The sequence below is a fragment of the Tympanuchus pallidicinctus genome, unplaced genomic scaffold, assembly GCF_026119805.1.
Source record: "Tympanuchus pallidicinctus isolate F22 unplaced genomic scaffold, pur_lepc_1.0 scaffold2, whole genome shotgun sequence".
NCBI classification, from domain to species: Eukaryota; Metazoa; Chordata; class Aves; order Galliformes; family Phasianidae; genus Tympanuchus; species Tympanuchus pallidicinctus.
The window spans coordinates 36,831,746-36,845,967 of NW_026294721.1; the positions used below are offsets into that span (position 1 = coordinate 36,831,746).

At 42.7% G+C, this 14,222-nt stretch overlaps 1 protein-coding gene across 2 annotated transcripts in view; it reads left to right on the plus strand.

Annotated features, from left to right (window-relative positions):
- The window catches only part of SPATA5 (spermatogenesis associated 5), a 179,952-nt gene extending 174,471 nt beyond the window's left edge, over positions 1–5,481 (plus strand). For both annotated transcript variants that reach the window (XM_052682667.1, XM_052682668.1), the window contains one exon: positions 5,155–5,481. In XM_052682667.1, coding sequence (XP_052538627.1) covers positions 5,155–5,331 — 177 coding nt within the window. In that variant the 3' untranslated portion in view covers positions 5,332–5,481. The remainder of the gene's footprint in view (positions 1–5,154) is intronic.
- Positions 5,482–14,222: the final 8,741 nt, after the last annotated feature.

The window sequence follows — 14,222 nt, forward strand, 5'->3', positions numbered from 1 at the left end:
AGGTTGTGAAAGTTGTGTAAAGAGACAACCAGTTCTTAAGTCAATTCCCTGCAAAGCTCCAGTGATGGGTGCAGCACGAGTCTTCAGAGTGAATGGGTACTGTATGAAAAGTATTGCACTAATATACTTCATTGTCTTCCATTTAGAAGATGTGATTTTCCATTTTCAGGATGACTGAACACAGAACCCATCTGATTTAAATCTACAGATCACAGATGTGAGTGGAAGGAAGAGGTGCCCATATAGGAGTAATTCTGTTGTTCAAAGATGAGATGAAAATTTATCAAGGGGCAATCAATTATTTCCTAGTGTTGGAAGCTTGTTCTCCTAAACAGAGCAAGATTTGTAGTGGGCTGTAAGGATTAATCTTCTCAGAGAAGAAAGGCACGTTATCCTGTATTTCCTATTTTATATATAAACAGGAAAGCTGAAACATGAGAGAAATACAAAATTGAAGACTTTCTGAAATGCATCAAAAGTCTACCTCTCAACACTTAAAAATCACTCGATTTTGTCCCCTGTTTTCAAGGGGAATAAAATGGCAATTATGGCATCTTAAGACAGCATTTTTATCTCCAAAGCAGCATCTTGTATGCAAACATTATCTGGGCATGCCTCGCTGCCAGTGTCATGCTGTGATACCCCAACTGCTCTGCCCGTCAGAAGCAGCACGATGCTGTTAGAACAGCAACCCAGCGGTCAGCCAGCATCTGGATTGCTTTCCCAGTGGTCTGGTGGTTTGTGCCTGGTATGAAAGGCCCAACCTCGTGCCTGCACCTACACTAGAGGCTGTGGCCAGCAGTGGGTTGTGTCTGCACGGAGGGTCACAGAGTGGGCTGCGGTGCCGCTCCCCACCACGGAGGGACCCAGTGGGGCCAGCAGTCCCCTCATGGGACCACACTGAGGGTCAGCGCCCACCCCGGGGCCCAGCAGCCTGCCCTGGTGCCACGGAGCAGCTCGCAGGTAGCCTCCTGCAGGGCAGCACACCGTGTCGTGCTATTCACAGTCCACGGCACCATTCTGCTTCCAGCCTCCTAATCCCTCTTACACACAATCCCTTACAACTTTAACTGGTGGGGTGGAGGAGTGAATTAAAAAGGAAGGAAAAAGGAATGAAACACAATGTGCAGGCAGTGTCTGCCAGGGACTGTGTGCACAATTGACACCAGCTGCAGCCCAATTAAAGCCGACATTCACAGGTGTTCCCCGCAGACCCTGCATGAACAAAACCACCTTCTTGAGAATACCTAAGGCTTTAACACAGAAGCTCATTTCTTTCTTGCTTTTCCTTTTTTTTTTTTTTTTTTTAAGATTCTTTAAAGCTATTTAGAGCACTTTAAACACAAAAAAGCTGAAAAGGACTTTCATTCACCGGGAAAGGTCTGGTGCTCACTGCCAGGAGTGGGCAGAGCCAGCCCAGTGAAATGGCACGGAAAGGATGGGTTGTGCTGAGCATTGCTTGCTCAGGGGGCTGCAGCCAGCACCTGGCATTTTGTACTTGCTGGAGGTGGAGCCAGTGTAAACCCGTTGCTTTTTGGGACCCACCGTTACTTGGGCAGTGGCTGCAAGCTTGTGTGTGGCACTGCTGGTTGCAGTTGAGCTGTGTGATTTGGATGGCTCGCTGGGGCTCTCTTTTCTTCCCAGGATAACCCGACACAGTGCCTTTTGGGCCTCAAGCGGGAGTAAATGAGCTGCTTACTTTCTGACCTTGGAAGCACTCACTCAGATGATAAATCACTCCTTATGTTCAACTCTGTTGTTAACCAGAAAAAAATGGTAATTTGTTCTTTAAAGCAGGCTTGAAAATTATTTCCGTGTTAAGACCAGACATCAGACTAATGTCAGTAAACAGGTCAGTAATTTGCTCTCACTGAATTGAAAATGAGAAGCATGTCTGTTAAATTTTCATTTGTAATGATGCTAATAATCAACATAGGGTATATTCCGGCACTTATAGATTTAGTAATATTCAGCCCCACCTGGCTTGCCATTCATCCCTGCTGTAACAACCTTCACCCCTTACTTGTTTAATTACCTGCTGCCTGGCCTGTTGCTTTTCAAGCAGTGTTGTTTCTGACATTCGCTTAATGTCTTCATCACCACTTTAATGGTCATTGCTGAAAGCTGCTCTCAATTCAGATGAAGCTGAGAATACCTGTTTTGTCCTTCAGTGTTCTTAGCTGCAATTTTGTCTCTGGGACAGCAATAGGACATTATTCCTATTCTTTACAGCATGCTGAGATTTGAAAGTCTTTTTTAACTGAAAAGACAGAAATTGTGATCCTTCAGATTTGTATTTGAAAATAGGTAAGAATTGCCTTAAAACAAGTAAGTAATGGTGCTTAACAGCATTTATCTACTGGAGCAGGCAGATGCTGTTCAAGCTGACAAGTGCAGTGGAAAGAAAAGAAAGTCAGATGGGGTTCAAACTCACAAGTATGAGGTCTAAATTAGGTGTTTTTGCACGGAAAAAGCTGCTGAAGGTGTTCAGAGTTATTTTCTGAAAAAAATCACCCCAAAAGCATTTCAGTGCCATGGTGCAGCTCCAGTCACAGGGCAGAGCAGAACCTGAGGGCTCTGCAGAAACTGTCACTGAGGGCTTGTGGAGACCTGGCTGAGAGGGCCAGTGAAAGTCCATGCCATCACTGATGATGCGGGGAAGATGAACAGGGAGCAGATGAGTCGCTGCTCTCATAACACAGGAACTAGGAAGCACTTCTTGAAATTACCCACTTGAAGACAAACAGAAGTGCTTTTCGTACAGTGCATGATTAGATTGTGGCACTCATCACAGGATGTTATGGAGGCCAAAAGGAGAAGTGATTTAAGAAAGTAATTGGACAGACTGAGGAAAAGTCTGCTGTAAGGTTTTAAAACTCATGATCTAGATATAGGGCCTGGTGTGGGAATGATGCTGAGTCCTGTGGGGAAGGACCTTGCACACTGTGTTGAAAAGCCACTGATTTTCTTCTGTGTGTCTGCAAGCCCCTTCTATTCCCTTTCCTCTTTGTCTCACTCAACCTAACATATATTGTGCTTTAATCCAGGAAGAAATGAAGTTTTAAATCCCTTCCATTTCTTGGTCTGGTATGAGATGTCCCAGTATGATTATGACAAGAAATATCTATTAGAGACCTGATGGCCTCAGTTAGCAAAGGAACGGAAACAATGTCCTAGGTCTTCTTTGACCATGTGCAAGGGCCTGAATTTTAAACACTGTCATATTGCCTACTCTTTATTACTCAATATTATATGAAAGATATTGTTCACAAAAATTCTGAGTGCAGCCAGGAAAAGAGAGGACGATAACTTATGCCTTAAAATTTTTTCCTCTTCCCTTAAAAGCAGTTCAGATATTCTTGAATACCAAATAACAGAATATCTTTTTCTGGTTTTTCCTCATGTCTCATAATTTTTGGTTACCAAAGAACTTATGTTTCAGTCTTTCTGAATGCAATTAAAAGAAAAAAAAATCCTTAATTATGGTTGCTGTTACTGCTACTCTTTGTACAGCTCAAAGAAAGTATCTAGACATCATCAGAAATATTGGCTTATGGGCAAATTCCTCCCAAATGTATCCCTGAGCAAATGAAGCAGGAAGAGATAGGATTGGCAATAGAGTGCCTTCTTTTGCCAGTGTGACAGCCTTTACTTAGCTTCTTCTTCAGTGCAATATATTACTAACTGAACAACTGAACTTCAGTGATACCCTTCATCATTTTGGTGCTGTAGATAGTCGGTCTGTGTGAGCAGAACTGAAAGGACAGAACCCAGAGGTCTCTTCCTCTTTGTGTTGTGCAAAACTTGCCCTTAGTGCTGCATTTGGCAAGGGAAAACGCAGCCTTCCTTAAGGACAAGCAGGGCTTTGGAGTCCAGGATGTTTGGGATCTGTTTCTCCATCCTGAGTCTTCTCTCTTTTGAAAGTCTGCTATGTTTGGTTTCAAGCAGAGGTGGGGATGTGTGGGGGTTGATCTCAGTTTTGTATTCTGCTTTTTTTATTTTTTTTATTATTATTATTATTTTAAATTTCCCAATATCTTTATGTTTGTGCTGGAAAATAAGAAATAGTCACACCACCTACTTAGTGAAAAACCTGAATGGAAGGACTGAAGTACCTGCATTACTTTCCAGAAAGATGCATTGCTTATCTCCCTAAGAAGCCAGGGCACTAAAGCTCAGCTCTGCTTCCACCTTTAACTGTCTCTGAAGTGCATTAAAATGCATAACAGCAGTGTTTAGCTTCACTGTTCATTAGAGCAGCAAGGAACTAAAAGTAATATTGTTGAAACTTGACAAAGCCATCTAAATCCATGCATGTTTTCTTGTGAAAGCTTCCTAAACATGCTGCTAAATCCTCTAAAAAGCTACTAAACGGCTTTGGCAACCATTAGCACAGCATAAGCAGGGGAACTCTTTTCAGTAAGTGAACAAACAGAGAAAATATGCTGAATAGCTGGACAAATGTGTTTCAGCTGGCTCTTTCATTTACAGATATAAGGGAGCAGTCAATATCAATCACTGTTTTCCCTGTTGCACTGGAAATCACAATATCTCTTTTCATTCCACAAGCTCTTTTCACCACAGCAATGTGTCTTTAGAATGACACTGGCATCAGTCTGTTTCCGCTGTCTGAAGTCCAGAGAGCTTAAAAACACATTTCAGGGTACGAGACCTTCACCCCCCTCCCTTTCCACATAGCCCCCTCTCCTTCGAGCTTTCCTTGCTGAATTAATTGGTTTTACTTCTTTCCCAGCTTAAAATTTAAAAGGAAAAGTGCCCGCGGAGCCTGGGAATATCTGCTCTTGTGCTTTGGGGACAGAAAAATGTATGGCTGCTTTCTGGAGTTTTAATTTATCAGGTGTTGCAGAGGGGTTAAGGCAAGGTAATATGATTATCAAGTTAAAGTAATTTGCAGCATACTCATGCATGAAACGTAATGTTACTGTGGTTTGAATTTGGAGTTCTATCCCGTTGCTGGGAAGTGCTAATCACCCACAGCCTCATTCATTTAAATTAAAAAAAAAAGTGTCAGAGAAACTCTGTCCTATGGGTATCTGGTGTTTGGAATGTGCTGATAACCTCATGCTTGCTTTCTTCATTTCAAGCAATACATTTTAAAACAATAACAAGGTGGGATGCTTTGTGTCGTTGCAGATAACAGCAGTCTGTAGAGAAGCTGCCCTGCTGGCACTTCAAGAAGACATCAATGCCAAACGTATCTTGGGAAGGCACTTTCGGGATGCATTGATGGTTGTGACACCAAGAATTCCCGATTCCTTAATCCAGTTTTATGCAGATTATCAGCAGCAAAGTGGACTGCACACGCTTTGAAAGGCGAACCAATACATATGCCTGTTCATGGTGTGAATAGCAAATTTCCTTTGTAAAGCTGACAAAAGCAGAAGAATTTTGCATTGTACGTGGAATGTCCAACGTTACTCAAATGTGAAATCATCATAATAAATGCCCATGTGGATTTTTTGAGTGTAACAGAAATCACCTAAGCTTTGTATTTTACATTTCCAGTGGCATAATCTGCATTTCAGAGGCCGTAAGAGTGCTGGTTTAACTCAGTATTTCTGAGTCTACACCCATCTGTCCAAAAGTAATTCCCCAAATCTGAAGTTTTAGTGGATTCTTGGCCTTTAAAAGAACTGCAGTGAGTGTCATTGCTGCCTTCGTTTGTTCGTGCCTCAAATCCAGCTTAATCCCAGGGACCCTCCCAGCACTGCACAGACTTGGGGAGTGGCCTCACTACAAAAATGCTGGAAATTATTCTGAATCTTTTGATTTACGATCTCCAGAGAAGCTGCCAAACAGGCTTGCCGACCGTAGCACTTCCCTGATTGATTACAGCAAAGCATTTATCTTCAATCTTCAGCAGCAGTGTTTCACGCGTGCTTTAAAGCGGGCACGTTACAAATTGTACATCACCAGGCTTCCAACACATTTCAGAAAGCAACCTGCATCTGATTCTTGCCTCACCTGAAACCACTTCCAGGCATCAGTGAAAGATGATGTTGTTTGCTTCCATCAACATGCGTAAATATGAGCATTGATTGGTAATTTCCAGTCAGTCAGAGGAAATCACAGCTACAAATGAATAAGAAAACCTTACAAAAAGTGCTGTAAATGACCACAAAATGGTTTAGGGACAGATAAGATCTTTTCAAATTACTTCTTTGTTATATCACCTGTTGAAACGGCAGCAGATATTTCTGGGCTCCCTGCTCTTGCACTTGATGTAAGAATTAATTAAGCAAATTGATCTTCAGCATTCTTCCCCACGGTGGAAAGGCAGCTTTTCTATTCTGGGAATGAAAAATAGAGGGAATAATGCAACAAAACCAATCTGAACATTAACAAAAAATTTTAAAAGGTGACAAAAACCAGAATTTCATGGCTTAATTCTGTGCTTCCTTTGTGCTTTGCAGGTAAGTAGAAGAATTTACAAGTCAAAATTTTAGACAAGCCCTGCTTTTACTTCTCGGAGTAAGCAGGAGAGATCTTTTTCAGGCTTTAGCAAGTATAAGATTGTCTTTGGCATCTATTTATTGATGGTTCTGAGGACCTTTCTTTCCTGCAGCCATTGTATTTCTGTTCGTGAGAGTGCTATTTATTTACAAATGCCTGGTTTTTAGTAAGAAATTTGCATACACTTAAGAGATTTCTATCACATTTAATGATATTATCAGTATGAAAGGTTTTGTTTTTTCTCTCTTTACACAGTTCCACCGTGCCTGCAATTTGTAGCCTTTAAAAAAGAAATCTCATTATGTATTATAATGATAACTTTTTATTAGTTTCAGCTTAACTTCTTGTTGTTATAATTAGCATTTAATTTTACTGTCATTGACCAGGATTAGAAGATTCAGAAAAGCAAATAGTTTACTTAGTTCTGATACGTGTTCAGGGAATTCTTTTTCTTTCCCATACCCACTCTTTTCCATACCCACTCAGCAGGCAAAGGGAAAAAAAAAAAGAAAAAAGAACAGGAAAAATTGCCTTGGGGATCCAGGCCACATTTGAAACTCCTTTATCCTTTTCTAAATGATGTATTCTCAACCTGGAGTTCAGGATGTGAGAGCCATTTATAGTAACCGTTACGTTTAGATGTTTCTTGTCGGAATTCTGGAAAATAAACCCAACTTCCTGCTGGAATGCAATTTTGGTCAGTGCTTGTCAGCATGAGAGCCCTTTTGTAATCATCTTGAAACCTCCTTGAAGAATCCTTCTGTCCCTGGAGATGCTCAAGATCAGGCTGGATGGAGCTCTGAGCACCTGATGTAGCTGTACGTGTCCCTTTTCCTTGTAGGGGAGTTGGACTGAATGGCCTTTAAGGGTCCCTTCCAGCTGAAATGATTCTGTGCTTCTATGAAATGGGCTGCTGCTCTGGCTGGGATTGAGGGGTGGGCTTCCAGCGAGCGCCTCTGCACCCTCAGGCTCCCATTGGAAGATGCAGACAAGGGCACTACTGGACAGGGCACTTCAGAAGTGCTTCTCTTCGTCTAGCATTGACATGAGCCATTTTCACTTCAGAGCTGAACTTTTCACAGCCTGCTTTCATGCACACATTGTGCCTTGGCACCGAATCAAGCTGCTTGCAGTGTGAGACCATATAAGCCTGAATACCTCGATGCTTCAGAATAAATCAGAGATAGAGGAGTGCTTTCAACTACTGGGTTAATCACCTTTACTGTTGTTTGGGTGTGTGCGTGAGATATTATTTTAATAAAATGATAGAAGCTTGGCAAACAGAAAAGAACACATTTGAGAGGAACATCTCTCTCCCATTCCCTCTTTACTTCCTGAACTGGTTTCCATACTTATTTCTTTACATTCTTTAGGAATGCAGTCCTTTTCCTGCCGGCCATTATCTTTTGGAGCTGGTTTTTGGCCCAAGTACTGCTTGAATTGCAGAATTGTTAACATTAAATCAGCTTTTCAATGTTTCAGGCACATTTTGTTTAAATACAGAGTTTAACTTCTTCCTCCAATAACAACGTCTTGAAAAATGGCATAAAATGTCTTTTGACAGTTTTGCCAAAGAATGACCGAGAGAATATTTACGATCAAAATGCAGAAATGCCTTCACTTAACCTGAAAAACATCCAGTTCTGTATTTTCCCTAATGCGTAAAACAGATTCTCACTGCAAGCACAATACACAAGTCTTAATCCTGGAAAAAGAATGAAGTTTACTGTGGATAATTTTCTGCAATGTGAGCGCGAATGGAACGTGAGGCTTGCTGAGTTCATTTTCAAGGATGACTATTTAAAATCAGCAAATTTGTCAGCCCTTACGAGTTTTGTGTCTGTAGAGCTGATTTTTCAGGTTTGTGTATTCTGGCTCTGTCCTTTTAGTTGCTTCACTTATTTTCAATGTCAAAGTGTGGTTCTTCCTCTAGAAACTGGGCATGTGCCAAACACAACGCTCCTGTAGATCAGTGTCAGCGATCAGTGCTGTGAGTGAGGCTGCGTGGGGATGGTGCTCTGTGCAAACCCCATGATGATGGGGCATGGCAAGGGTAGAGGAAGCTGACAGGTAAAGCACGGTGCTTTCCTGTGTGCTGTCTGGTTGAGCTGGAGTTAGATGGGGATACTTGTGAGTTTGTGAATAGGAAAATTACCCCTCCTTACTGCAATAGGCAAGGTGTAGGAGACTGGTTGTAAGGCTTTTGGTTGGCTCTTCTGTATTTGTGCTTATAGTTGTTGGTTGGTTGAAATGAATTACAATTATTTTTGTCTGTGAGGAACCATAAAATCTTTTGCTTTTGCTGATGCCTTTTTTCTCCTTGACATGAAAGAAAATGCTGAAGGTGATCTCATAAATGCAGCTCAGTAAAGATCTGTTCTTAAGGAGTGGGTTCAAAATGTATGCAGGATTGTAATTGAATGTGGGCATACTTTTGAATGGCAAGTTGACATGTGGAAGAGAAATATTTCAGCTGAAACCTACCCCTAATCTTGGGTTTTGTCTGCTCCTTCTGCAACTTCTGCCTGTTCATTTATTACAAATTCTTCTGTAGGAAACCAGGCCATGTGTTTTCTCCAGTGCTTCATGTGTTCTGTGTTGAGTATTCTAAATTGTGTCATTCTTGCCTGCAGACTTAAACCCAGTACCTGCAATGTTCCGACAGCAGAAGGAGGCATGTTTTCCCTGTTAACCCATCTGCCAAAGAGTGCAGTGATGCGGGAAGAGTTCTACTCTGTGCTCACATGGCAGGCCTCCAGCAGGAGTGCAGGTGCTGCAAGGGAAGGCAATGGCAACCAGATGACATTCCTTCCCATTGAGCCAATACTCAAGCAGTTTTGGGGTCTTTTCAGTAAAATTTGAGGTTAGTGCGTTGCCTAAAAACCTATAGCAGAAAGGCTTGAATTCCTCTCACTATAAGGCTGGAGGAGTGAGATTGTTCTCGCTTCCCTTTGCGGTCATTGGAGAGGGATGAGAGGGCCCAGGTAGTGATTTGGCACAGCACGCAGACTCTTGTTCATAGCTGGCAAAAATGCATAGCTGATGGTGATGACTATGTTGAAAAAGAGTAGCTGAGAATTTGCTCTATCATTAGTGTTGTCGTGCTCTTTGTAGCTGTTGTTTCTGTGGAAACTAGGAAGCATTACTTTCGGAGCGACATACCTCCGTCCTGTGTACATGAATAGGCCTGGAAACGCTGTTGTTCTCAGTGCCTGCGCCTGTGTGGCGTGGCTGTGTGGTCTCAGCTGCCACCCCCTGATGGCTTTATCTCCCTCACTAACACAGAAGAGTTCTCACATCCCTGCCTGGGGAAGCAAGCACCTCCACGGAGTGTGGAAAACTCTGATAACCTTCAAGGTGAAGCACTCATCAAGTCTCACTTTATCCAGGAATGGATTATCTGGGTTGTGGAACAGTGAGGTCATGTCTTTTCTCTACACTGCTGGAGAGAGCCTCAAGTTTCACACAGGGTAGCTACTCCCGTCCAGCCTTCTCTGCTTAATGCTATGGAAAGCAACTTCCCTGTCAGCAAGCTTTCCCAAAGCTGAGGATGTGAAATGTGTTCATTTGGCCTCGTGGAGTTATGTGTGAGGCATTTTGTGGCATTTGGATTGCTGTGTTAGCTGGGAGCTGGCTGTGTTGGGTGCAGAATGGTGAGGTGACCAAAGCCATCGGGCTTCTTTCAGGTGAATGTCCTCTTGGCTGCACTGCCACAACCCAAACCTGGCCTTTAAACTGCAGCTTTAATGGAGAGCTATTGCCTTGAGAGTTAGGGATCCCTATAACAGGGCTGCGGGTGTGAAGGCCAAGGAGTACTTGAGTAGATTAGGACACAAAGATAACTTTTAATGTGCCAAAATGCTTACTCACCACCTAAATGGTGCTTATTCCATCAAATCAGCAAACCGTACCCTTCTACCCAACAGATAACTACCTTTCAGATAGTTATGCTCTTTAATAAGCAGTACCATTAGAAAAAAGAAAGAAATAGAAATATAAAAGCATATGAAAACATTCTATGTAAGTTTCAAGCAAAGCACAAAAATACCAGAGACACTGTGAATATTGAGGTTACTGCAGTGCTGGCCGTTGTGTACACAGGGTGCTGGCCACACAACAATTCCTGCAACAGAAAATCCTTGAAATTTCGTTTACAGAACTCACTGACGTTTTTTCTACAAACATGTAACATAACTCATCCACCTCTTTCTTAGTGTTGTGAAAATCTTGGTTAAGCTGTCTGAAATGTGTAGAAACAACTGGTTACCTTGGTCTTAGCCCACATCCAGGCTCTCATCATCCATAATTTTGGTTAAAAGCTGCTTTTGTTGATGTAATGCATCATAGTAACCAGTTACACTTTCACTACAAAAGAGTGTTTTATTTTCCCGAGGCATGAATAGCAATCAAGGGTCAGCTGGTAGTGCCAAGTGCCTTGATAACACAATTGGCTGCATAGAGCTTTGTTAGACCCCTCCTTGCTTGCTGGGGAGAATTAAAAGAAGATGGTGGGAGAGTTGCTCCCCGTGTGCTTGACTGCTGCAGGTCTGAGCTTTTTGCAGAATCACGGAATTGAAGGGATTGGACTTTTGGGTCACTCTGCCTGCGGGGTAAGAAGGTAAGTGCCTGAAGCAGAGCCCGAAGAGCCCTCACTGCCTAGTGGAGGCTAGGGATGAGAGGAGATGGAGAAAATGCTTGAAGAGGATCATGTGAATAACTGCCCTGAAATCAAACACTGACTGATTTTAGTTTGGAGAGATAGGGGCTGAGGGAGTTGGTGGGAGGCAGAAAGGGGTGGGAATAGAGAGCATAATCAGAGCAAGGGCTGATCTGTGTCATCTTGATGCTGATTTTGGTGTGTTTGTGACCTTGAAATGGAGCTGTAGTCACTCTGCCCTGTGTTAGGAAGCATCTCTGTTAAACTCTCAGTGGGATCTGGCTTTGATCTCAGTAACCTCATCAATGCTGGATTAGCAGATGTTCTTCTGGAACCCGACTCTCTCAATTACTTAAGTTGAGATTATGATTCATGTTTTCTTTCTTTCAAAGTAAAATCAAATTCAAGATTAAGCTGGATGTAAGCCAGCAGTGTGCGCTTGCAGCCTGGAAGGCCAACTGTGTTCTGGGCTGCATTAAAAAAGAGGTGGCCAGCAGGGAGAGGGAGGTGAATGTCCCTCTCTACTCGGCTCTTGTGAGACCTCATCTGCAGTACTGCATCCAGGTCTGGGGCCCCCAGTACAGGAAGGATGTGGAGCACTTGGAGCAGGTCCAGAGGAGGGCTACTAAGATGATCAGAGGGCTGGAGCACCTCTCCTATGAGGAAAGGTTGAAGGAACTGGGATTGTTTAGCTTGGAAAAGAGAAGGCTCCAGGGAGACCTCATTGCAGCCTTCCAGTACTTGAAGGGAGCTTATAAACAGGAGGGGGAACAGCTGTTTGTGAGGGTGGATAGTGACAGGACAAGAGGGAATGGTTTTAAACAGGGACGGACAGGGGAGGTTTAGGTGAGAAATTAGGAGTAAGTTTTTCACACAGAGGGTGGTGATGCACTGGAACCGGTTGCCCAGAGAGGTTGTGAATGCCCCATCCCTGGAGGCATTCAAGGCCGGGCTGGATGTGGCTCTGGGCAGCCTGGTCTGTTGGTTGGAGACCCTGCTCATAGCAGGGGGGTTGAAACTAGGTGATCGTTGTGGTCCTTCTCAACCCAGGCCATTCTATGATTCTACGATTAAGTTCTCTTAGGCCAAACCCACTGGCTTTTGCATTGGTCTCAAAGTCTCTGGGTAGTGCAGAGAGATGACCTTCATGGAATTCTGTCCCTGAGGTGAGAGACAGTCCCCAGATGTCATCTTCTGATGTCATCTTTTTACTGGAGTATTTTATTAGAGGATAAAGCAGAGCCAACCTGTACAGTGCTATGGCTTACTTCTGTGCATTGCTTATACCTGTTATGGCTAGAATGGAATGAAATCATGGTATTTTTACAGATTTCTTATCCTCTTGGAAATATTTCATTATAATAACATTGGCAGCAGCCAGCACTGCTGCAAGAAACATTTATTCATTTATTTTAAAAAAAAAAAAAAAAAAAATGAAATGTTTTCTGGATCTTCCAGAAATTTAGTAGCAACTAAGGGAGAAAGAAGGGGAATTCTGCCTGTTTTCCTCAATGAGAACAGAAGGAAAATGTTGGTGAGTAAAAATATAAGAAAATCTGGGGAGGAAATAAAATTAATAGAAAGCATGTGTGGAAAACTTCCTCCTTCTAAGTCTGCTCATTGTTTGTTTCTAAACTCTACGTGAAAAACAATGAGATGGGGAAGGAAAGCCCACAGTACATCATTAAGCTCAAAAAAGTTTTATTTTCCTATAAGTATTTGTAACCATCAAAAGGATCCAGTACCTCCAGCAGGATGTTTTTTTCCTCCCTGCTGTTTTTCATGGAAGTTTTCTTGGTTGTCCCCTGAGATCTTGTGATAGGAGATGGTTGTTTTGTGGAAAAGAACATGCTAAGCAGATGTGAAGTTAGAACTGTGGGCCATGTGAAACAAGAGAGTGCAACTGACTTCTCAACTGTGGGACACTTGGAGTAAGGTCCCAGAACAGCACCTGTAGGGGCTGAAGCAGAGCGTTGGGAGGAGTAGCATCCCTGCACTGCTCTGCTCTCTGCTGCACAGAGCCTAATGGCTTCAGGAGAAACTGAGTCAATGCCCTGGGCCATTCCTTTGGCCATTCCTACTGGCAAGGTCTGCCATACTGACCAAACGAGCTGTAGGCAGTTTGCACTTAAGCATCCACCCTGGTGTAGCCATAGTGACTATTTTAAGTTAACCTGGGGTTATGTGTTCTGAATTCAGGAAGGTACTGGTGTGGTGTGATGACAAAATCAACCTTGTGAGTGAGCATCAGCTGGAGAAGAGGGGTGTTCATAACTCTTAGGCTTTTTTTTTTTTTCTTTTTTTTTCCTAAAAGTCCTTAGGTTTTACCCTAAGCCTGAAATTAAAAAAGCCCCAATGCTATAAAAAGAAATCTCCATAGATTATTTTAAAAAAGAAAGTTCCATGTTACTGCATGGTAAAAGCGTGTGACTCTCAAGAATGTCCAAGAAAAGCAACAGGGTTTTGCCTGGTGATTCCTTTGGAACGACGTACAGCCAGCTTTGCTCTGGGTATCCTTTCAGAACTGTTGATTTGGTGTCTTGGAGATGGCTTTGCACAAAGATGTGCTCTACACCTTGAAATCATTTCTATCAGCATTGGACTCTTTAGCCTGATGTTTTGGGTATAGCCAGTGCCTTCTAATGTTACTATTGTGCTGTAATTTTAAGCTGAATTTATCCTACTATGTTATCTTGGGGACCCAGGAGACACAACAGCTGAGATGAAGCAGAGCTGTGCAGACCAGGATTATCAGGGTTTTGAATTCTGTTTGGAAGTGAGATAAGAACCTGTGGAGCTTGGAAGTCAGAACAAATTATGTACAAAATGACTTCTCATCTGGCACAGCTTGCCATGCACTGGAGCAATTTCAGTCATTTTTGCTTCCCATAGTGGTCTCTGGATGCATATCTCTGATTAAAAAATAGAGTAGAAGTCAAGTTCTGCACTAGCTCTGTGCGTCTGCTTTTACATCAACTGCAAAAAAAGGCTTTCTTCCACCTCCCAGGACTTTCACAGTAGTATATACAGAAAGAAAATAATAGTTGTTACGACTTGCTAAGACCCTCCAGTTGTAACACATTTGTCCTGT